At 36.5% G+C, this 24,040-nt stretch overlaps 3 protein-coding genes across 3 annotated transcripts; all 3 read left to right on the forward strand.

Moving 5' to 3' along the window:
• Window positions 1-3,035: 3,035 nt before the first annotated feature.
• LOC110747708 (FAM63A-like protein (DUF544)) lies at window positions 3,036-10,635 on the forward strand. The gene is made up of 12 exons (XM_021947837.2): window positions 3,036-3,372; window positions 4,388-4,506; window positions 4,599-4,705; window positions 4,794-4,881; window positions 6,397-7,471; window positions 7,623-7,677; window positions 7,775-7,856; window positions 8,005-8,085; window positions 8,598-8,702; window positions 8,784-8,833; window positions 9,335-9,452; window positions 10,187-10,635. The coding sequence occupies exons 1-12, from the start codon at window positions 3,192-3,194 to the stop codon at window positions 10,268-10,270; spliced, it is 2,145 nt and encodes a 714-aa protein (XP_021803529.1). The 5' UTR covers window positions 3,036-3,191; the 3' UTR covers window positions 10,271-10,635.
• Window positions 10,636-14,935: 4,300 nt separating this feature from the next.
• On the forward strand, window positions 14,936-20,406 carry KNAT7 (homeobox knotted-like protein). Its single transcript, XM_021947821.2, has 5 exons — window positions 14,936-15,949; window positions 16,032-16,152; window positions 19,233-19,423; window positions 19,557-19,688; window positions 19,872-20,406. Exons 1-5 carry the CDS (start codon window positions 15,659-15,661, stop codon window positions 20,010-20,012), a joined length of 876 nt encoding a protein of 291 aa, XP_021803513.1. The 5' UTR covers window positions 14,936-15,658; the 3' UTR covers window positions 20,013-20,406.
• Window positions 20,407-21,930: 1,524 nt separating this feature from the next.
• On the forward strand, window positions 21,931-23,946 carry LOC110748067 (L-type lectin-domain containing receptor kinase VIII.2-like). Its single transcript, XM_021948106.2, has one exon. It carries the CDS (start codon window positions 21,931-21,933, stop codon window positions 23,833-23,835), a length of 1,905 nt encoding a protein of 634 aa, XP_021803798.2. The 3' UTR covers window positions 23,836-23,946.
• Window positions 23,947-24,040: the final 94 nt, after the last annotated feature.

Genomic DNA, 24,040 nt, shown 5'->3' on the forward strand with positions numbered 1-24,040 from the left:
AGGTGTGGTGATCAAGCACCAATCAGAGCCATGGAATAGACTGAAGAACAGAGACAAGAACATCAGCAAATAAAACGCCAACAGCAACAGCAAAAGCATATAAACCACTAAAATTAGTGCATCTCTCTTATGGCAAGAATACCGACATGATTACTTAATATAACAGTAATGGGTGCTAACTACTTAGGGTTACAGTGGGAAACCGGTCATCTCTCTGTCTATCATACCAACAACATATATTAAGGGTTCTAATGTGCAAAAGGATAGAGATATTTCCTCTACATTAACGACTCGTCTACAAATCACTCAAGATAAATATGTTGGTTTAATTGAAGGCCAATGGTCAAGGTATGTATGTAAATATGTTTATTGAATTTCCGTTTGATGCTATTATGAAAATGATGAAGTTGAAGATCTTGGATTATGAATTGAGTTTTATGGCTTGACCCAATATTATGTTTACACTTAATACTCTGAATAATTTTTTTATTTTATTTTTTTCATTTCTTTACCTACTTTTAATTCTAAAATTGACGTTTGATCCTTGCAAATAAGTTTCTTGGATAAGGCATATCCGGCCCAAAGGCGCATAAGGCCCCTTAGAAAAGATGGGCTTCCTTTGCAAGCGAACATAACTAATAGGAGCTCCCATCTTTCCTATGAATTGCAAGTTGACTTTAACATAACAAAAAGAAAAGAGACCAAATACGGTTTAAACCACAGTGATCCCCAAAGCTATCTTCTTCTAGTTAAGGGACGAAATCCACCAGCCAATTGCTGGCTTTGACTTAGGGAGAAGAAGGACCCACTATAAATGAATGGGAAGGAAGATTGGAGAAGCCTCATCTGAGCCGTTTGGCCAAAGAAGTCGTAGCCCTTTCCCCCGTGGCGGTGGAAATGGCGTGATTTTTTAATTTTGTAACAATAAAATAATTGTTAATTTAAAAACAATTTTTTGATGAAAAAATAACTATTTATGTGTCATGTCTTAAACGGTTGGATAATTTGAATGGTTCAGAAATTCTAAAATGCGGGTAAATGCACGAATGCTAAATGCATAAGCCCGAGATCTATATATACACAAAGAATTTCCGTTGAGTGATCCCTAAATAACTTATTTGAGGAACACCCTTGTAGGGCCCACTCCACATCGTATTTTACTAATTCAAACTGTCTATTTTGTAGATATTTATTCAAAAATCGTCTCTACAAAAAATATTTGAATACAATATCATTTTAATATTCAATTAAATTATTGAAATTTAGCACTTTCTTGAAGCACTATATTCATTGATTTTGTTGATATCAATTAGATGTCTTAATAATTTTTCATTTATCTTTTTTTTTTTTTTTGTAAAGATGATATATGAATGAAAACTTCAAAAATAGACGGTTTGGATTGTTTGTCTCAATGGAACATGACTTGTATATATATATCCGCTAACACGTGTACAAATTCCCATGCCTGCAGACTACTCTAACTTCCTCTCTCCGTGCCAAAATTTTCAGCCGCTGACACATTGCTGTACTTGATTGCCATGCCAGCACATACCATAACACACCTGCCTTGTCGACAGCAAAGCTTACAAATTGTACAAAGCCTGCTCACAAACTCAAAACTTCATAAGTTAACCAAAACTTACTCCTTAATTATTGACACAAGAAAGAAAAACAAAAACAAAACTTACTTCTTAAGTTCTTAGTTTTCAGCAACGCTTTTTTTTTTTTGTCGTTAGTTTTGCATTTGTACAGTGTCTTCAATTTTACCAACTGGATATTCATATACTGCAGAAACTTCAATTTTACTGCATCAAATTAACCCAAAAACTTTCAACTGCATGTCTGATATGATCTATTTAGGAATTTTGGACCAAACTTCAGATAAACCGACGAATAGAAATTTTGCAGACTTGTGCATTAGCCACTTGGCCACATTTCCCTATCAATTCTATGTCTCAGTAACAAATAAATAGGAATTTATTGTACCCCGTAAAAAAAAAAATTACTTATTTTGTAGAATCAAACATTCGTTTAGAAAGAAAAAGGCAAATATGTGCAATAATCTTATGTATTACTAATAAATATTTACGGGTCCACTTTAAATCTTATTTATTACTAATAAATGATATTGACATGCCTAATTATTTTTTTGCCAAAATTAGGAAGGGAGAGGAAGGAAGTTCACACATACGGTACTATGAGGGCTTGAACTCAGGACCACTTGGAAACACTCCAAAGACCTCGGCCAATCTAACTAACACCCAATTGGTACATGACTAATTATTTATTTAAACAAATTTAAAGAGGTTTAGTATAGAAATGGAAGAAAATGTACAATTTTTGTTAGGAAGAAAATGTAAGAACTAGAGATCATCTTGAATGAAATTGTACGAACTAAAGATTTACTTCTCTTCAAAGCATAGACGAGAATGAAGCCACAGTAGAGATGGGGACTCAAGGTGGTTGCCTCACATTTGAACGACGGCCTTCTATGAAGTCACCATAGAAGAAGCACCCTCCTAAACTTACTAATTAGACCCTTGTTTTTAGGTTAGAAAATGTTGGCATTTATACAAGTTTTACTATATTGACTGATGAGATCATAATGTTAAAAGAAGTATTAAGTTCAGTTCGACCTTACTTCGAAGATAAATGGAAAAAAAAAAAAAAGCCTATTTGATATGGTAAGAGTTTCAATGATACAAAAATACAAATAGAGGTGGCAAAGGAGTTGGTGTCTTTATTTTTTTTAATACAAGAGATAGTCTAAACTACAATAAGGGGATTTTCTCAAATCAAAAGCCTTTTCTACTCGGTTAGATCCCGTTGGCCAAGCATATAGCGCGTGGGTTTTTTTTTTGGGTTTGATGGTGTGTTTAAGTTAATTAATCTTAGTATCAAATAAGAATAATTTGATACCGTTGTCATCTTTTTTCCAGCTCACAAAATTGGAAACTCTTTTTTTTTTTTCCATAATAAGAAATTGGAAAAAGACTTTTTTATAATACAAATTTATAAATATAAAAATTCAACAAAAAAATTATTCAAGAAAAGAAACAAAGCAAAAATTCAGAACTTGCTCTGGCGTTTCCGTCAAACAAAAATGCGTAAATGCTCACAAGTCACAACCCTCTCTCTCTCTGAACGAACAGAAAAATTGAGAAGGTGGTGATCAAACCTCAATTAGAGCCATGGCGTCGTCATCGACTGAAGAACAAGGCCAAGAACAGCAGCAACCACAACCACAACAGCAGCAGCAGCAACAACCAGTGAAAGAGTGCGTGCACAAGACGAAGCTCATCCAATTCTTAGGACGCTCCGCGCCTATCGTCCTCCAGAACGACAATGGTCCCTGCCCCCTTCTGGCAATCTGTAATTTATCTCTCTCTCTCTCTCGCTCGTTTAGGGTTTCGGTTTCTAATTTTTCTTGCTTTGGAATTTGGATTGATTGGTTGCCAAGAAAGTGGGGGAAAATGATTAAGGGATTTGAATTTTGATTCTCAATTTTGTGTTGTTGCGTGTGTTTCTGTCCTAGTGGGAGTTGCAGTTGTGTTTAGTGTAGTCCGAATTGAGATTCGAAATTTCTGTTATTGTTCGTATGACTTTTTTTGGCAAACAAATATGGAAGAAAATACCGACTTGATCACTTAATACTCCGAATTATTTTGTTCTTTTTTAATTTCTTTGTCTATTTTTTAATTCTAAAATCGGTATTTGATCCTTACAAACATTGCCTAATCCTGTTTTGTATCTAGACATTGGAGGGTTCTGCTATGAGTTTCGAGTTCATTTCTAGGGTTTTCTGATCGTCAATCTTGCTGTTGAAAATAATAATAATAAAAGAAACCGAAGAAAGTTCAGTTTTGGCCCTTAATCAAATATGCATTGCTATGAGGGTTTTGCTAGTTAACATCAGGAATAATTTTTTTTAAGGAACATCAGGAATAATTTGAATTATGCTTTTCAACTTTTACAGAACTTTGCAGCTTGACAATTGGGAAAATGATAAATATAACATAGTCCGATCAGCTACTTGGTTTGATGTTTCAATTGAAACAATACTCTATTTGGTTATCAAGCCAAGACGGAATAGCACGGCATTAGTCTTTTGGTTGCTGGGAAATCTGCGGAAATTGAATGAAAAACTTTATGAATCTTAGGTGCCATTGCTATTTGGCTAAAAAAATTTTGTTTCATGAGCTCAGGCCTATGATCAATTACAAGGTTCATGCATGCTTGTATGTTATATTTTCTTATGCAAGTGAAGTTGAACGTGAATAACCCTGTGATGTGCACATAAGGAAAGACATCCATACCAATATTAGTGTTTTATTAAGGAAAAGGACTCATGCCTACTTTTATTGGTTTGTATTTGATTTTCTTACAGGTAATGTTCTCTCACTGAGGAACAACTTGAATTTGAGTCCAGACACGACAGAAGTCTCACAGGAGAAACTGCTTTCGCTCATTGCTGAACGATTAATTGATTCTAACAGTAATATTGATGTAAAAAATAATAATTTGCTGTCATGAACACTTCTGGTTTTCTCTCTTTCTTTGTGTAAATTAAAGTGAACAAGATTGTTATTGTGTTGTAGAATAAAGATGCAGGATATGTAGAAAATCAACAGCAGAACATTGCTGATGCTATCGATCTACTCCCTCGACTTGCAACAGGCATTGATGTCAACATAAAGTTCAGAAGGTTGTCCTTATTTATTTCGACCTGTAATTTACTGTGATGATCTACTTTGTGAGTTTTAATTTAATTGAAATTTACCTACTGATTGCAGGATAGGTGATTTTGAGTTTACTCCAGAATGTGCCATATTTGACCTGCTAGACATTCCACTATATCATGGTTGGATAGTGGACCCCCAGGTTTGCTCCTTTAGTCCTCAAGCCCTATTTAGCATGAGTAGAGTTACTGAATCACTAAGTTTGTTTATTGCAATACTTCTGATGGTTGCTGGTGGTTGATGCTTGATGCTTTTGAGCCTGGTGTAGTAGGCTTGCTACTTGTTACCCTAAATGGTTGTTCTCACATAATATAGTCATCGAGAAAATGGGAAGAGAATTATATAGATTAATCATAGAGATATTTAGTCATATACCCATTCTTAGCACTAAAACATTAAATAAACCCTACACCATTTAATTTCTATAAACAAACCCAAAAAAACCTAAAAATGACAGCTGGCCCTATTGAATTTAATTTTGATTATTAAATTACTTTGATGCCCTATTGAGTGTTTTGGGCTTTTTTTATGAGGTTTTAGGGTTGAGTTTGTTTTAAGAAATCAATGGCAGTTTTGTAATTTAAAAGAAGTTAAAAGCCTTTTTGTTATGTTTTTAATGTGCTTTGGGTGTGTTTCTAAAGTCCATTTCTTGTAGGGTTTTTTTAATAATTTGGGCTCCTATATTGGGTATAATAGTGAAACTCCCATAATCATAAGCCTAACAGGGTTTAAATAGAGTTTAACCATAATGACAGCTTCACTAGGAAAGCAAATCTTCTCAGTTCCTACTTATAATATATTTTTATGCTCCAAGAGTCACCCTCAAGCTGGAGCATGGTTGATAATCATGCCCAACTTGTTATATAATTTGAAAATATAATTAAGGACTTAGAAACGTAAAAGAAACTTAACAAAAAATAATAGTAAATAAATTTGTCCTTGTGCTTCCTTGAATGACCATTTCATGCATGTAAACTAGATTATCATTTGCCTCTACAACATAAAGACATCATCTATCTTCATAAGACAACTAAGGTGGGTATCACATGCCTGACTACTTAAAAAACTTTTCCATCATGTGCCTACAAAGTGGTTGTCAAGTGTGCCTTTACAATATAAAGATAGCTAATGACAAAGTGGGCTATCACGTGCCTCCCCACAAAGATGGGCCACAAATTGTTTTGCCTAAACAAGAACATTGTGTATGTATTGCTAAGGTGGTGTCTGGTGGTATTTTCTACAAGCAATAGGATGGTATTTAGTAGTTAGATCATGTAGCACAACATAACTGGAAATAAGACAGCATTTGATCTCTGAGAATTTCTGGAGTGGGAAAACAGCATATAGTTTGAGAGTTTTATATGCTTTTCCTTTGTTGGTGCATCTCATTTCTGGAGTGGGCAATTTGTTATTGGTACAAGTATATGCTCTGGTGCTACTTTGATTTTTTTGATGTTGGGAGAATTCATTGATGTTGTCAGCAGTCTACCAGGCTATAATGCATACATGCTTTATTCACTGGTTTGTAACATTGTATTCTTCCTTTCATCATCTTTTTATTCGAATGTTTTGCCGAGTTATGTGGAAAAATATGCCATCTGGTATTTACTTCATGGCCTTTGGTTTGATATTCAATTTGCTCGTGCATGTTTACCAGGATGATGATACCGCTAATGCAATTGGGTCAAAATCCTATAATGCTCTAACAGGGGAGCTTGTTGCACTGGAAACATGGGATATGGAGAGTGAATGTAAGAATATTCCAGAAGAAGATTGTGTTGATTTTGCGGCTGCAACAACTGCAACCCTGGGTGTCCCTTCACCATGCCTTTCTAAAACTAGATCTTTTGATGAGTCTCCACATTCAGCTTCTGATGAACCGAAGGCAAGAAAAGGTGACCTTGAAGAAGAAGCAGAGTTGATAATGGCTTTAAAAATGTCTGAGGGTGAACTGACAACTTTAGTTGGTGATCCTCTTGGGGCCACTACTGACAGTGCCCCTCCGTCGGTTGGTTCAGATGGAAGTACATGTCCCGAGAATGTTATGCATGTAGATTCTGTAGATAAATCAGAGAAGCACACTGCTGAATACAATAATATTCATCTGTCTGATCTGTCTGTACCAGAAGATTGCAATGCCTCCAAGAATGAGAGTATTAATTTTATATCTTTCGATACTACTCCTGGGCAAACAGCGTGTTCATCACCTTTGGAGACTAATAAGGCAGAAAATATTGATCAGCCAACTTATCTGAAATCACAAGAGCATCTTACCAATGATCTGGTTGCGAAAAGCACTACAAATGAATCAGTCCAGATTGAAAGTGGTATTTCTTTTTTTTCTGGGAGAGATACCGAGTCCTTGGATGAGAACCATACAGTTGTTTCACGAGGAGATGAGAAATTTGAGAGTCAGGCCAAGCTTACAACTGATGCTCATGGAAGTCTAGATAAGCAAAATAGGAGCAACATGGCAGAGGCATCCTGCTTATCTGCTCCAAATGTGGGTTTGGATTCATCTAGTGGCAGAGTGCTGCAAACTGATGCGTTGGAAACTTTGACATCGAGTGGCGGTGAGCCCATCTATGAAGGAGAGGAGCGCATTCTGGATTCAGGAACTACCGTTTTGCAAGACAAAGAGCCTGTATATGAAGGTGAGATGGTGCTTGCGAATCAAGCTGACAAAAGCCCTTTAGATGCAAGGTCCAAGGGTGAAATCACTCCACAACAAGGTGAGTACTGTAAGATATCAGAGGGGAGAAATGATTATTTGTGGATCTTGTCGTCATTCCTTTGTAAATTTGTTACCTCGTATTCATTCAGTTAATGTTTTTAATATCCTGATATAAAACGTCTCCCATTCCAATTGCAAATTGGGTTCAGGTGAATTGATCAGGAATTTTTTGAAGAACAATGCTAGCCAGTTGACTTTCTATGGGTATGCTGGCTTACTGTGTGAAATTTTTAAGTCCTACATTCAATATGGATTTTGCCATCTTCTCCATTTGTTTATTGTGATTCTTTTTTTTTAAAAGCCTTTTCTGCTTACAAGATGGCCTTAAAGAGCGTGAACTCTGCGTTTTCTTCCGCAATAATCACTTCAGCACCATGTTTAAGGTCAGTAGGCTGTGGAAGTTAAATGACCCATGCTGCTTTCTATTGAACTTCCAAGAACACTTATATCTGGTGGAAAATAAAATTGATCGAAACACATTCTTTTCTTTCCTTTGTAAAGAATATTCAACAGATCTCATTTCATTTGCAGATCAATGGTGAACTTTATCTTTTGGCTACTGATCAGGGTTACATAAATCAGCCTGATTTGGTGTGGGAAAAGCTAAATGAGGTAAAATTTGTAATTCCTATGTTCCTTTGTCAAGGATACTGTTATGCATCAAACTATTTAAAGCTTGGCCACTGGTTTTGATCCCAGTCAAAAGTAGATAGGGATGCTGTGTTTTATGTTAATTTATTTTATGGTTGAACCTGCGCATTTTGAGGGAAATATCTAAACCTTGTTGATTTCTCCATGTTTGATGGACTATTGGTGTAATCTAGAAGTGGGGATTTTTCTGGTGAACCTGAGGAACCTGACTGGCCCGTCTTGGCTGGTTTTCTGTTTCTTAGCTGAAATGTTAGCTTAAAAAGTTCGTTAGCAATTCCACTATTTTTTGCCTTAGAAATAAATATAAAGGTTCCAAATGAAGAGAGATGGTTTCAGAATAGTATGGTGCCTTGATGCTCAAGCTTTTAAACTCGGAACTCCTAGTATTATTCTTATATGCACATTGTTATAGTATCTGTGTTTGTCTCTTTCTACCCTTCAATATCCTAATTATGGTTCCCTATGATTTTCAGGTAAATGGGGATACATTGTTTATGACAGGCAACTTTAAAGAATTTAAGGTAGAAAGTCATGCAAATGACACTTGGGATGAAAACAATGCTGTCACGACCACTGCGGTATGCAGTACCTTTATTACTAATATATTTAGTCTGTTCACAATTGCTTCCAAGATACTAAAATGAAATCAAATGTTTCAGGACTATCTTGCTAGCATCGACAGTGCAGCACAAGCGGGCTTCGATATGAAGTAATCATTTTAATTTGCTTGTAGTTGCCGATCAGAAGTTGATTTACATTCTGTAGTTTAAAGCCATATGAGAAATGAAGTTTTAGTGATATTACCACTGTTTGAATGCTGGGTTACTGTGTGCTGCTAAAGTTACATATATATATATATATATATATATATATACCTAGTATCTCCCCTTCTAAAGAGTGGTCTTTCTTTTTAAGCAAAGAAGGGACCACATTGTTGGGCCCCACCCTACAATGTGATCTTGTGATACAAACCGTCAACTTTTGGATCACATTTCAAGGACCATCCCTGCAAAAATAGCCAAATAAGAAACATTTTTGTCATTTAATTATCATTATGATGATTTTAGTGTTTATTGAAAAGTACCAACTGGTTACACAGTGTTCTCTCTCTCTCTCTGCCATTAGACAAATGACAACTAGCTAATTAAGATTACGGTTTGGCTATTGAGTTTAAATTTACTAATATTTTAAATTTTTTGTGTTGTGGCAGTTCTGATCTGCAATTGGCAATTGCTCTGCAACAGCAGGAGTTCGATCAACAACCCCAACGACAAAATTCGGCGCAACCATCTATTAGTGGGAATCCAAGGATGGTTACGGGTCCCCAGGTATAATTTTTTTGTTTAATCATTAGTGTTACACCTCAGTTATTTACCGATTATATGTTGGGATTTTGGAGATAATGGGTTTCATGACTCAACTATGATTCCCAAAAAGGTTCAAGTAATCTGCTAGAGAAATTTCTTTTTCTTTTTTCTTTTTTTCTTTTAGAAAAGAACAGGTGTGAGGAACACAAGAAAAGGAAAACATGGATATTTTCATTTGATAAGGGACTTCTTTGGACTCTGATTTTCTAATTCAGTTTTCTGGTATAAATGGAATGCGATATACTTATCTCCCTAACCTTTTGAAACCAATTGGATTCAGACAAGGTTAAGCCCCTTTGTCCTTGGACTGCAATGTTTACCGCTGTTTCTTTCTGAACAAGAGTGGCCTGAATTTTGCCTCTGTAAAAGGATATTTTCAACTTTGTCTTGTACAGAGTTACCACAATTCCATGCTAACTTTGTCTTGTTCAGAGTTACCGCAGAACAGTAGTTTGGATAATGCATTTTTAATATTTCTTTTAGTTGATCGTTTCATAGCATTTTCTGACGTAAAAACATTTGCTTTTTACAATGACAAGTCGACTGACTGCATACTTTTTTTGGGGTTAAATTTCATTTATCTTTGCTTTACAATTGGATCCTGCAATCAATCATAGCAAATGATGGATTAATTTAGATTTTTCTTTATGAAGGACTGCATTTGAATCTAAGAGCAAACAAATGAAATTTTGCAGGGGACAAGAAGCAATCCCAGAACGCCAACGTCCTCATCTGCAAGACCTGAAGCAAAATCCAAGGAAAAGTGTACTTTGATGTGAATTCCGACAGCAAGCAGTTATAAATTTGTACTGTAAATGGAATTTGTGTCTTGGCCCCGATTTATTTCATGACGTTAATCGACCCAGTCCAGCGTTATATGTGATTTTTAGATGAAAGTTTTTTTGACTGTAAATAGAGTCGAGTATATAAACAATCTTCCGCCGGTCCTCCTCCCAGCATGGCAGTTGTTCTAACCGGATTGATTTTTCTCGAGGTAGGAAGATGAATGAGGTCCCTGTTCTAACTCATTGGAGAGGTTCAGAGAAGTACAGGATTATAGTGATGGGCTCTTGTTCACTAACATTCTGAACTGATGTAGCATGTTTTCCTATCAATCTTAATGATGTCCACTTCGGCCATACAAGCCCCATTTCGAAAAAAAAGAAAGAAAAAAACTCCATGCATTTTCATCTTTGCTGCTAAGTTTCTTACATCAATCCTTGGACCTTGAGCATGCATGAATCACAGAATAATATACCATTTGGCTATTTTGTATGGTTCTAAACTTCTAATGTGGCAGAAGTGAAAAACATAAATAGTAATAAAGAGGCATGGGAAAAAAAAGAAAAAGAAATGTAAACGCACATTCTTGAGTGCTACCCAGAAAATGTTAGAGCACATATGATTGAACAAAATAAATGTATAGTTTGCTTTTATTTATTTATACTTTTTCGGTCCAAGGGGTGGTGGCTATGGTATTGAGCAATGACATATATCATGTTATTATAAGAGATATTTAGTCATATACCCATTCTAGTTAAATGACATGTTTGGTGGGCAGAATCCATAATCCTAGTTAGTGTCTTAAAACAACAGGAATTGGGTTATGTCTAACCTTGCTATGCCTAGCATATTTTAGTTAATTTTGCAGCTCAATCATGTGTAGTATTAAACACATCATCATTGGTTTATTGTTTTATTTTCCAATCCAATGTGATCCAACCCACCTCATAATGCTACCCAATTCCAATCACCAAACATTACTGACTGTAGTATAAAACAATATGCTTCCCATCAATCATTAGATTAGAGTAATTAATATGCGCTTATTGGATCAGCCAATGTGCATTTGAAAGTGTAATATATGTCGCTAGTTTTATTACACCAAAAGATATTCTTTGGTGAGCAGAAACGTGTCAAAGCCCTTCTCTTCTCTACCCACTACTAAGCCTTGGCCGCAACATAATTGTGGAAGGTGTGTCAATTTTCTCAAGCTAGAGAGGGCCCCAACCAACAATGGAGCCAATTTGTTCCTCGTAGGATCCACATCCACATCAACCAACCAATGGGCAACCCTGAAAATTCTTAATCACATTACTCCTCAGTCTAAGTCATCAACAGTGATCTTAACCCTAAAAACTACAATGCTTGAATCATTCCTAAACATAGATATAGGTAATTCTTGACCGTTGATACATATAGTATTTATAATGTATAAACGGTAATTCTTGATTATTGATACAACCAATGGGCAACCATGAAAATTCTTAATCGCATGAGTCCTCCGTCTAAGACATCATTAGAGATCCTAATTCTAAAAACCACAATGCCATATATGATTATTACCAAACACACATGTAGGTAATTCTTGACCGTTGATACATATAGCATCTATATTGCGTAAATAGTCAAAACTTATCTCCGCACAAAGATGGGACATTTTCCTAGAATCTTTCAACCTAAAATTTATCGTCAAAATTAATATGCCACAACAATAAATTTCATTATCCATGCATGTATATAATGATTCTTTGGTTAATTGAAGATGATTAGCCAGTGGATTGACTTTGGGAGCAATTTTGGCTGAATCACCAGAGACAGACACTGAAAAAGATCATCAGCGGAAAAAGAAAAAGAAAAGGTCAAGCATGTTGGGGGGACCAATTGATAGCGACCACACCCGATCATCTCTCTCTCTCAAGTTTTGTTCTGGTCTGGCAGGACCACACTTTTTTCTTATACATCTCTCTGTCACTCTGTTTTTATTTTTATTTTTTAATTTAATAAAATAATTGTATAGGAAAGATTGAGGACCACTCTAATCTTCAAATCCCAATAGTATAGTATATAGCGTAGGAGATAAGAAGACGACAAAGTTACAGCTGTGAATGTTGAACCCACTACTACTTCTTTGCCCACCACCACCACCACCACCACCACCACTAATGCCAACGACGAAAAAAAAAGAAGAAAGAAAGAAAAAAAAAAAGACGGTAGAGAGTGATCGGTTTTTCCTTGACTTTCAAGTTATCGACCGGCCTTCATACGGGTTCGTTCATATATTGCAAAAAATGGGTTGAATTAGAGCTATATTTGTAATGGAGTCATCAATTGATATATAAAGAATTTGAACATAGACAGATAGGTTGAGGGTTTTTGGAAAATTTGTGTACTTATTTGACAATATGATTACTTATTTGGAAATTTGTGTACTTATTTGGTTTATGAGTAGGTTCGTGAAAATTCGTGGTTAGACTGACCAACCGACTTTTCTCATTCAATAGAAGAGGATCCTCTCCTTTTATTTTCTCAAATATCAAATCTCAGCCTTTGACTTGATTTAAGCAGAATCCAATGGTTTGTTAATTTATTTATTATATAACGAAAATGTTGGTTTTTATGTATACAAAAAGAATTGAAAAATTAATACACGACTCCCATTTCTTTTACCTTTCGGATTCTTGTGGAACACATGATTGAAACGATTGAAGGTGCTTCGTACCATCATCTATCTTGTGATGCAATATGAGGTTGGTACAACTTATTCAAACCATTTATTTATATAAAATTCTTATTAATACTTTTAAATTGTTCATTGATAATGATCTTGAGCTATATTTTTTTTTCATTTATTGGCATTAACACAGGAAAAAATAAATTGTTTGTGATGCATGCATGCATATATGCATTTTCAAAATTCTTTTAAATAAATGTTTTACTTTAAAAACAAGGGATTGAAATTTTGTTTTCTTTTCAGTACAAGCAATTGGGGGAGGCGGCTTAGGGGCTTCGAACCTCTACCCACATGGGAGGAGGTGGAAGAACTCAACCAACTGAGTTATACGTACTCCACTAACAAAGCACCTTAGATTCTTAGGAAAGGAATAAGAGGGTGCTGGTGATACAAATGTTTTAATTTTCTCTAAAATTTGTGATATAAAGTTTTTTATATTGCAAAATTACTAGAAATGAGTGGTTGGTTGAAAGCCTTTACATATAGATAAAATGCTTCCTTGCTACCTACGCAAAATTCACACGTAAAACAAAAGGAACATAGGAAGAATATTTATATTGTTAGTGTTTTAGGTTCTATTCTTGAGTTGTGCAAATCCCTCCTCAACAATTGTTTTTCTTGTGTGGGACCCATATTGTTCCTCATAATGCCCCAATCACCACCACTTAGGACACATCAAACATATTCCTAAAGACATATCCTAAATGCTTAATAAACATAGGTTTTTATTTTATTTATTTTTATATATAGGTACAATTTTGAGATTTATATGTGAAATGAACTTAGAAGGTCCTAAAAATATTATATTTTAACATGTATTTTATATTATTTTTCAGGAAAAAAAAAACATCAATTATTGTTTTTGAATTTGGTACAATTTAAATTCATGCATCCCTCCAACCAAAAGGGGAAAAAATAAAATTGGCATCCTCAACCACCAAAGAAAAAAAAACACACACAAACATAGACATACTCTCCAAATGAAGGCAACCACACCACATCGAACGGGTGGGAATCCATCTTGTGGGCCCAGTAGTTTTGTGCCACGTAGATTCTGTATAACAGTTGGTTTGGTTTGGTGGTGGGTCATTTTGTTTCCCAACAAACGGGTGCCTTTAGTTTTTCTTCAGTTCTTTTTGTCCCAACAATAATCAAAATATTTGACAAAATGTGAAAAATAATATTATTAATAATAATCAAATTGGTATTGAAAAGCATAATACACCAGCCAAAGGAGACGGCAACAGTGACAGCTCAACCCTCAGCCGACTTTCTTAAATAACAAAACATATAGAAAATGTAAGGGTTTGGTACCAAAAATACGGTGCCAATATTTTGATTAATGGAGCACCCTACCTATGTAGTTGGTTGACGTATTTGCGGTAATTCACAATGCATTATAACGGTCAAGAATTACCTACGTGCGCGTTGATAAAATGACATCTTGATTCTGTTTGTCATTATACTACGATCAGTCGTCAACAGGTACATGAGTGAACTCTAACCGTTAATGCATGTGTATGATAATGGAAGCTTACATTTTTAACATGGGGTAGCATTTATGAGATGAAGAAATCATATATGGCTGGAATTGAGTATCATATATTGATATGCTTATTTATTATTTATCCACCCTGACCCAAGAAAAGTGAATAAAGTAATTGTTATACAACTTTATACAGTGTGACCACAAGAGCTATGGCTAGAAAGCTACATGTATGTAGATAGACTGTAGTGTTAGTCAACAATGAATTCATATAGAAAGGAGTGCTCCATTTATGAGACTGTGAAGTGTCCAAATCAGGTCTTTAAATAGATGGTTGAAGTCTAATTTGTCATTTTAAAAGGGATAAAAGAATCCTTTTTTATTTTTTTATGCTGATAACCCAAGAATTATTGCATACCTAATCAAAATTCATTCCTGATACACCAAGATTAGTTAGAATTAAATACTTAACCTCCCCAATCAAAACCCTTTTTCTCTGAGTAAGCTTTAAGTTGAATTAGGACCCCAGAAAAACAAAATCAGAGGAAATTATAAAAACAAGAGAAAACACAGAAAAGAAATAAGCAATCAAATTGTCAGGCCACAGAAGCAAGCAGCTTTATCTTGTTTCTTTTTATGAGCTCTCTTCCAACCGCTTTCATGGTAATGATTCATTCTATTGCCCCCTGTTTCTATTTTCATCCTCAGTCAGTCCCTCTCTAAGCTAAAAACTCTTTTCTCAAGAGGCATCAAAACCAAAACAAAACAAAACCATTGAAAACCTCACAAAAAGCTTTCAAATTTTCCTTTCTCTATCTCTGTGTATGTAAAATCTTTGTTTTTCTCAGACGTGGTGCAGAAAGTTGTGTGTCTCAGATCCCGATATACGGCTCTCCACGGCATCTTTCTTACACCATTAACGATAAAACTGTCAAAGCTATCAAGTTTGCAACTTTCTCTCCTTCTCTCTCCCCCTTTCTCTCTCTCTCTCTCTCACACTGGCATACACCATAATGGCATAAAAATCCATTCTCAAACACAAGGGGTCTCTACTTTCTTTGTGGTCCTCAAAACCCAACTCTCACTTGCCCTTTTGAAATCATAGCTTCCTCAAACAAAACCCATTTCTCCAAATCACAAACTGGTTTAAATTTGGCCCTCTAGAAAATGCAAGAATCTGGTTTGGGCATGATGGGTGGTGGAGGTTTAAGCAGCGGCGATGGTCATCATGAGCACCATAATCGCCAACTCAAGGCTGAGATAGCCACACACCCTCTCTATGAGCAGCTTCTGTCTGCCCACGTGTCATGCCTCCGAGTGGCCACGCCAATCGATCAGCTGCCACTCATAGACGCGCAGCTCTCTCAGTCACACCATCTGCTGCGCTCTTATGCCTCTCAGCAGCAGCATGGCCACTCAGTCTCTCCCCATGAGCGCCAAGAGCTTGATAACTTCTTGGTTAGTCTTTTTATTTATTAATAAATTTTAGTTAATTTACTCTTGTATTGACTTTTATTATGTATGGGGTTTGATTCTGCAGGCACAATATTTGATCGTTCTGTGCTCTTTCAAAGAACAACTTCAGCAACATGTCAGAGTCCATGCCGTGGAAGCTGTCATGGCCTGCCGTGAAATTGAAAGCAACTTGCAGGCTCTCACTGGTATATGCTCCATCTCATCTGAAAAGAACTTCACCTTTCTTACTGTAGATTTTAATAATTTTATTTCGTACTTTTATTATATACCATATGCCATATTTCGTGTTTGACATGAATATCTAAGCTTTTTCATCACACCTGGTGCATTAGAACTGTTAATATTTGTTTATTTTAGTCATTGGGGATGAAATTGCTTGTGTTTTAATGCGTTTGGTAGGCAAAAAAGATAAGAACGGCCAGCTATGTTGGGGTTCTGGAAGTTTGAGTACTGTCCTTGAAAGAAGTGGGTAGGGTCTACAAGAAAAATAATCAAAGATTAGAGTTGGGTAGCGGTTGGTTAATGGATTCAAACTCAGGGAAGGTCCTGAGGGAGGAGAGGGTGCACCCTAATAAGTCTCCATGACCAACTAATAAAATTGCAGGAGATTATATTTTTTTTGAAGACCTTTCAATTATTGCAGGAGATTATATTTTTTTTGAAGAACTTTCTTATTGAAAGGGTCGATAACATATTAAACTCACACACACATTACAGATGTTAGGACTCGAACCCATAATCTTTCCTAGGAGTAGTATTTGCTCCAAATTACTACACTAGTAGGTCATTTGTTGTAGCAAAATATTAATGGGTTCAAGAATACTTTTAATTCTGAGGATTGTAGTCATTATTATTATTGTTATTTTCTTTGGGAAATAGAATGCATGAACTTGTTTGTTGGCTTATCCATATCTTGGAAGTTTGGTGAGTTGGTGATTTGGTGGTGGAGTATAACTAAGTGCATGTAACCACTCATATCATTTATGAATGATAAATGATTATGTGAGGGTTGGATTGATTGGGGTCTGCTAGCTAGCTGCTAGCTGAAACAGGTACAAGGTCTTTTCACTATACTAAAATACCAAAATAATAAAATTAAGAATTGTGAAACTTCAATAAATTAATTAATGATATGAAAAAGCCCTCATTAATTTTATTTTTTTTGGGTGTGGATTTATATCCTCATTAATTGGTTGTTAGGGTTAGAGACACCGAACAAAAAAGTAGAATACAAATTAATAAAGAAAGACACTTGACTTGTAGCTCAAGTGTTTAAGAGTATTCATCATACACTTGAGTTCTTTGTGTTCCATTTCCGGTCTCAGTACGTATATATAGAAAATGTTGGATAAGAGTATTGATAGAGACATCAAAATAAATCGTAAAAAGTTGGACAAGAGTATTGCTAGAGACATCATCTCCTTGCCACATTATTTTTGTAACTAAAATTTGAAAAAAAGTTTGGTGACTTGGTTAAGTAATTGCCCGTTTACTACAAACAAGCCAACTTTAAACTTGTTGCCAAATATAAGGAGGTGGAGATTGATTTTACTAAACCATATGGTTATTGGTAGCATATTATCTAATTGTGGCTTTCATTTTTTCGCCCAAGCTAAAGTAGTAGGTAGAACTTAGCATGGTCTCGTAAGACATGTACGTGAACTTCAAGTGGCATTCATATCATATTTTGACTAGTATCTTTTTTTTTTTCTTGAACAATTTTGACTAGTATTTTGTTTTCTATCCAAGAAAAAAAGAGAGAATGAAAAAAGAAAATAAAAAAACAAAGAGAAAGGGAAAGAGTTGTGCTTGACATCAAGGTAAAGAAGGAGACAAATTAGTGCCAAACACAGAGAAAGGACAAAATATTAGTGTAATATACCAAATTAACGAGTATATTATGTTTGTTTAAGACAATTTGGATATAGGTTTGTTGGATTCAAATTTTATTAGTTATAAGGTGCAACCGACGACACCCCCCACCCCACCCCAACAAAAAAAAGTGAACCCTACACCCATATGGATCATAGTGGTTGTTGTTCTTTGTTCAATTCTTGCCATGCATGCATAGACCTGATATTTATGCCTTCTATAGTCTTCTAGGGTCTGTTAATTCCTAGTATTATTTGTCACAAATATGAGGTGATTGAAAAAGACCTATAATACCTTTACACATTAATGGTCATTTTCCTTTTGTTTTATAGGTAATTAGGATGAGAGTCTTGTTTTTTTCTTCCCAAGGTTCAAATATTTTAAAAATACTCGTGATAGTGCCTTCTGAATACCATAAATATTTAACTGTTAATGTCAGATTAATCTGTAAAACAAAATTATATAATAAAACTTATAAATACCCCAATAATTTTTCTATAGATAGATACACATGAAAAGTCTTTACAGAGGAGGTGTACATACCAACTAAAAACCTATATATTCATGCTCAATGAACTCCAGCTCAAGTCTGGCAAAAAAAGAAAAAAGAAGAAGCTCCAGCTCAAGTGATTTTAAGTTGGATGTGGAAATGGTAGAATCTAAAATCAAATTTTGCTATAAGGGAAAAGAGAAAATGGTATGCTGCTCATCACTTATTTCATGCATTTAAATCAGACTTGGAACTTTGACTCATTTCTAAGAGCTGTTGACCAGACCTTTGGGCAGGACTGAGCCCAACTATGCCCAACTTTGGTTCAAAATTCAGGTACCAAAACAAAGTTGGTCTTGACATAGTGGAAAAGTACATTTGGCCTAAGATCAATAATCTTAAGTTCGAAACCCTTAGGCACCAGTGTGTGAGTAAATCCTCCTCTCCCTTCCTACCTTTGACAAAAAAAATAAAATTGTTGCTTATAGGCCCAGCTGTTTGTATAAGAGTTATTTTTGTACAATTTTATAATAGGGAAATGGGCCTGTTTGGGAGTGCTTCTGGAAGGGCCAAAAACGCTTTTTGATAACTAAAAGTGCTTCTCTAGGAAAAGCACCTGCTCTGTGCTTTACTTTAATTTTTTATGAAAATTCAAGATTTTTATAACAAAAGCGCTTTTGCTAGAAGCGCTTATGAGCAGAAGTACTTCCTAAAGAAGCAGTCCCAAACGAGCGTTGAGTAACGAGTAAATACTTTGTGAACATGTTGTGATACAAAGCAAAATAGAATGGAAAATTAAGCTGAAGTAGAGGAAGGCATTCAGTTATGTCTTTTCCTTGCCAACACAAAGTAGAATTAGTAGCTGAGTTTGGAGGCTTAATTTCCTCTGTTTCATCTTTTCAGGAGTAAGTCTGGGTGAAGGTTCAGGTGCAACAATGTCAGATGATGAGGATGACATGCAGATGGATTTCTCTTTGGATCAATCCGGCGGCGAAGGGCATGACATGATGGGATTTGGCCCCCTACTCCCAACTGAATCGGAGAGATCGCTAATGGAAAGAGTTCGCCAGGAATTGAAGATTGAGCTGAAGCAGGTAAATATTGCACATACATAAAAGTCACATAATTGCTGAAGTTATATTGAATGCTAATTCTACTACATTTTGGTAGACATTGCTGCCATGTGACAGTATAACCATAACAAACTTACATTGTTTAAATTTACAGGGCTTTAAGTCAAGAATTGAAGATGTGAGGGAGGAGATTTTAAGAAAAAGAAGGGCAGGCAAACTTCCTGGTGACACAACTACAGTGTTGAAGAATTGGTGGCAGCAACACTCAAAGTGGCCCTACCCAACTGTAAGCAAACAAGTTCACCATTCATTTATGATTTTGTTGCACTTTAGAGACAAAATAGGAAAGATATAAAAACAAGTTTCTGTGGTAACAAGATCTCTACCTCCAGCTCTGTTTACTGCTTCTACAATTTATTGATATTTGTGATGCCATTAACAATGAAAGCTGCATATAATATATATACAGGAAGATGACAAGGCAAAACTTGTGGAGGAAACAGGGCTGCAGCTCAAGCAAATAAACAACTGGTTCATCAATCAAAGGAAGCGGAACTGGCACAGCAACTCTCAATCAGTGACCTCTTTAAAGTCGAAGCGCAAAAGATAGACGAACTGATCGATCTTGTTTGTTAACTGGAGAAACAGTAAATGATGAACTCACGTTTATGTCTGATATATGGCTGTTTTGTGACCTTGGCGGAGTATACATAGGATCTACCCAATACTTTTGAAAAGCATTGAAGGGATTAGATGTTTGCAAAACTCAGCTACAGAGAGTAACAACTGGCCAACTAATAGCTTACCATGTGGGGTTGTATAAATTCATGTTTTCAATAGGGTAATGGTACTTGATTGATCTTTATGTATTATATTTCATTTACTTCTGAGTTGCTTCCCATTACCACTTACAAATGTAGACTGGTTGATCTGTTACTGTAAAATTGTTGCAACATTTCTAACAACATTTTGAATTTCACAAATATAAATGCTCTGTTGAATTATTTGCAGCATGGCAAGCCTTGAATTGGGTTGTCAGCTACAACTTGTCAAATTATCTGACTCTGCATATACAGAAAGATGTTCACAAACTGAAAAAAGGGCAGCATTGCCTGGTAAATAAAAAACTAATGAATGTGTTCTCATAAAATAGACAGTAGCTCTATAAACAATGTATGCCGTCTCACATTCATTGATCGCGTGACCAGAATGCAAGGAGAGGGACGTGCATAAACCCGTTCAAGACTTCTCCTCTACTTATGCTTCAAACCTAAAAAGTTACAGAACTCTCACATTCTGCCAGTTGGAATTTGGAAGTGTAATGTATTGAATTCAAAAGCTATTACAACAAAACAAAATTTGAGCATTGCAAGTAAATTTCATTTGAAGCACTTCTATTATACAATATATATGCGCATGCGCATGTACTGACTGCAATTTCAAAGCCAGTAAAATTGCTTCATATTTTGTGATCCGTACGATCACCAAAAGATATCAAGATATATTTATATTTTCTTCTCTTTATAAGTTGCAACTTGCAAGATAAGAGTTCATTTAAAATGCGAAAAAAAGGACAACTAGTGCTCCACTAATCTTGTACAAGATAACAAGCACTCTGCACAAAAGTTAAGCATCAAAACTTAATAAATGAAGAAGCAATATGCACCAAAAGCTTAGCTAGAAGATGATCGAGAATTATGTATGGTGTTATATGATGGAACAGATTGTGTTATGCATTGCATACTTCTAAGAAAATCTGGAATGACTATTTCCATAAAAATTGAAGAGCAAGGAACTAATCCTATTCACCAAATATTTGTTATCAATTTGTCCGGGATCAAATTGCCTCACATCATATAAGTGACTGTTCAATATATTAAGTTATGTATGGAGATGGTATCAATGTTCAATATAAGTGACTATTCAAAATTTCATTGAAGATGGCATCAATGTTAATGTTATATGGAGAGTCGAAATATGTAACATGAACTACATTATTACTATTATTATTTTTAGTACAAGCGATTAGAGGAGAGGGTTTACACAGAAACATTTTCAAACAACATTAATCCTTAAAACAAAAGCAAGCATAAGGTGCATGGTATGTACTATTCCATTTGGGTTGAAAACTTTTTCTTATCTTTTTTAAAGGTACTGAGTGCTACCTACCTTTAAAACGTTTTAAGGCCTTATGTCATGTCTCAAGGTGGCATGGAAAGAGTAGGTCAGCCGCCATAGACGTATGTGGATGCCTTTGGAGGGTGATTACTTGATTTTAATTGGATTCTCAAACATCTTCTATTGGAGGACAATCAAACAGTGATATGCTTCAAAGGGGAAATATTGAGTTTGTAGCGCTATCTATGCAAATGCTACACGTTGCATGGAATTAAGCTTTGTGGCCACCATTGAAATCTACAGTAGCAATGTACTTTTAACATTTTCTTAGCCAGAAAAAAAGGCACCCACCTACACTATAAATAGGGCAAACATCAAATTGAGCTTCCCCAACATTCACCCTTCATCAAATGGATTCTCCACCGTGCTTATGGTGGCTATTGATTTTAGGCTCAATTGTGCATCTTGTACAGCAACCCCAACTTCTTCAGGCACATAGATTTTCCTTCACACATCACCCAAAGGGGCCTTTCACAAATGTCACCAAACACCTTCACTTCCCAAATTTTCTCACAACTTCAAGCCTTGGAACCAATTTTCCTCAACTAAAATTCCTTGGCAATGCAAGAGCCTCAGAAGAGAAGGGTGTGATTCAAATACCCCATTCATCATCATCACAAGCTGATCAGCCTACATACCAAGTAGGCAGGGCCATTTACTCCTCTCCTATACGCCTCTTCGACCCGTTAACACTAACCCCAGCTTCTTTCGAGACCACATTCTCCTTCCAATTCACCACTAACTCCATGGCAACTCGCGGGGGCAATGGCCTCGCCTTTGTCATTTCCCCCGATGAGTTCACCGTAGGACGACCGGGCCCCTGGCTCGGAATCCTCAACGATGCATGCAACCATTACAAGGTGTTTGCAGTCGAGTTTGACACTAACCACGATCCGCAATTTGGCGACCCCAATGATGATCACATTGGCATCAACCTTGGGGCCGCAGTCTCATTCAAAACCGCTAATTTGTCAGAAGCTAATATTTCCCTCCACAATAGCAAAGTCCACAGAGCGTGGATCACCTATGATGGCAATCATAAACACATCAACATCCACTTGGGTTTAGATGGCAACCCAATTCCCTCAAAACCCATATTGTCTTCACCTCTAAACCTCTCTCCATTTCTTCAAGAGTACATGTTCGTAGGGTTCTCTGCTTCCACTGGAAATTCATCACAAAATTCAATCCACAATATACTTTCATGGAACTTTTCATCCACAGTACAAGCTTCTCTTCACGTCCCATCCACCAAAATTTGCCACAGAAATGTAGCGCACCTAGTCTCCAAGTACTCCACCACACCCCACACAAACCCACCAAGCAGTTTCTTAATCTTTGTCGCTCTGCTAGTCTTGAGCTCAGTGGCTTTGCTCAGTTTTTACTTCAGCCGCATGAAAACAAACACCTCGGATGCACTTTTGTTCTTCGACACAAAACAAAGGCCAATGCTTCCAATCAGTCCTCGCCGTTTCACATTTGCAGAGCTCTACATCTCAACGCGGCGTTTTGACAAAGCCCAAGTCTTGGCCACCGACTGTAGAGGAGGCAGCACGTCCGTTTTGTACAGAGGGAAGCTTGTGAATGGGTGCCAGGTCGCAGTGAAGCGGTTCTCGACTCAGTTATTGAGTTCCCCCCGAGTTACGAAAAGACTCGGCGATCAAATAACTCGGGCGAGTCACCCGAATCTACCCAACATACGCGGGTGGTGCTGTGACGGTAGAGAGGCCATGATCGTCTACGATCATTATCCGAACGGAAGCTTGGACAGGTGGCTGTTCGGGATTGGAGCGCTGCCATGGACGTGGCGGCTCAAGCTCGTCAAGGACATAGCACAGGGTTTGAGCTTCCTCCATTCCAAGCAGCTCGCTCATGGAAATTTGAAGGCAAGCAGCGTTTTCCTGGATGTAAATTACCGACCTGTCCTTGGAGATTACGGGTTGGACTTCTTTCTGCCAGGGTCGGGTCGGGGCAGCAAGGGTGATGTGTTCGGGTTTGGGATGTTGGTTTTGGAAACTGTGGCGGGAAGGAAAGAGGAGGGTCTTTTGGGGTTTGCGCGGGAGATGTTTGAGAAGGGAGAGATAGGGAGGGTTGTGGATGAGAGGATGGGAGACCGAGTTAACTCGGAGGAAGTGGTTCGTATTTTGAAAATTGGGCTGAGTTGTACCGCGAGCGAGAGTGGTAGGAGGCCTTGCATGGAAGAGGTGGTTCAGTGCCTTGCATCTAGTTCCCATAGTAGGCCCATAGTGCTCTAGCCTCTATTAGAGAAATAATACGACACAAGAACTCTTTCCGATTGCAAATTTTAGTTATGATTAAAATTTTGTAATCAATGTATTAATTTTAACGATGTTGTAGCTCAAAGTCAATAAGTTATAAAGGGACGAGCTTTTAGCATTGATCCGATCGTCATTCCAACATAAGATATGCTACACAAAGCCAACAAGTTGCAAGGGAATC

Source organism: Prunus avium, chromosome 5, assembly GCF_965620075.1.
Source record: "Prunus avium chromosome 5, drPruAviu1.hap1.1, whole genome shotgun sequence".
NCBI lineage: Eukaryota > Viridiplantae > Streptophyta > Magnoliopsida > Rosales > Rosaceae > Prunus > Prunus avium.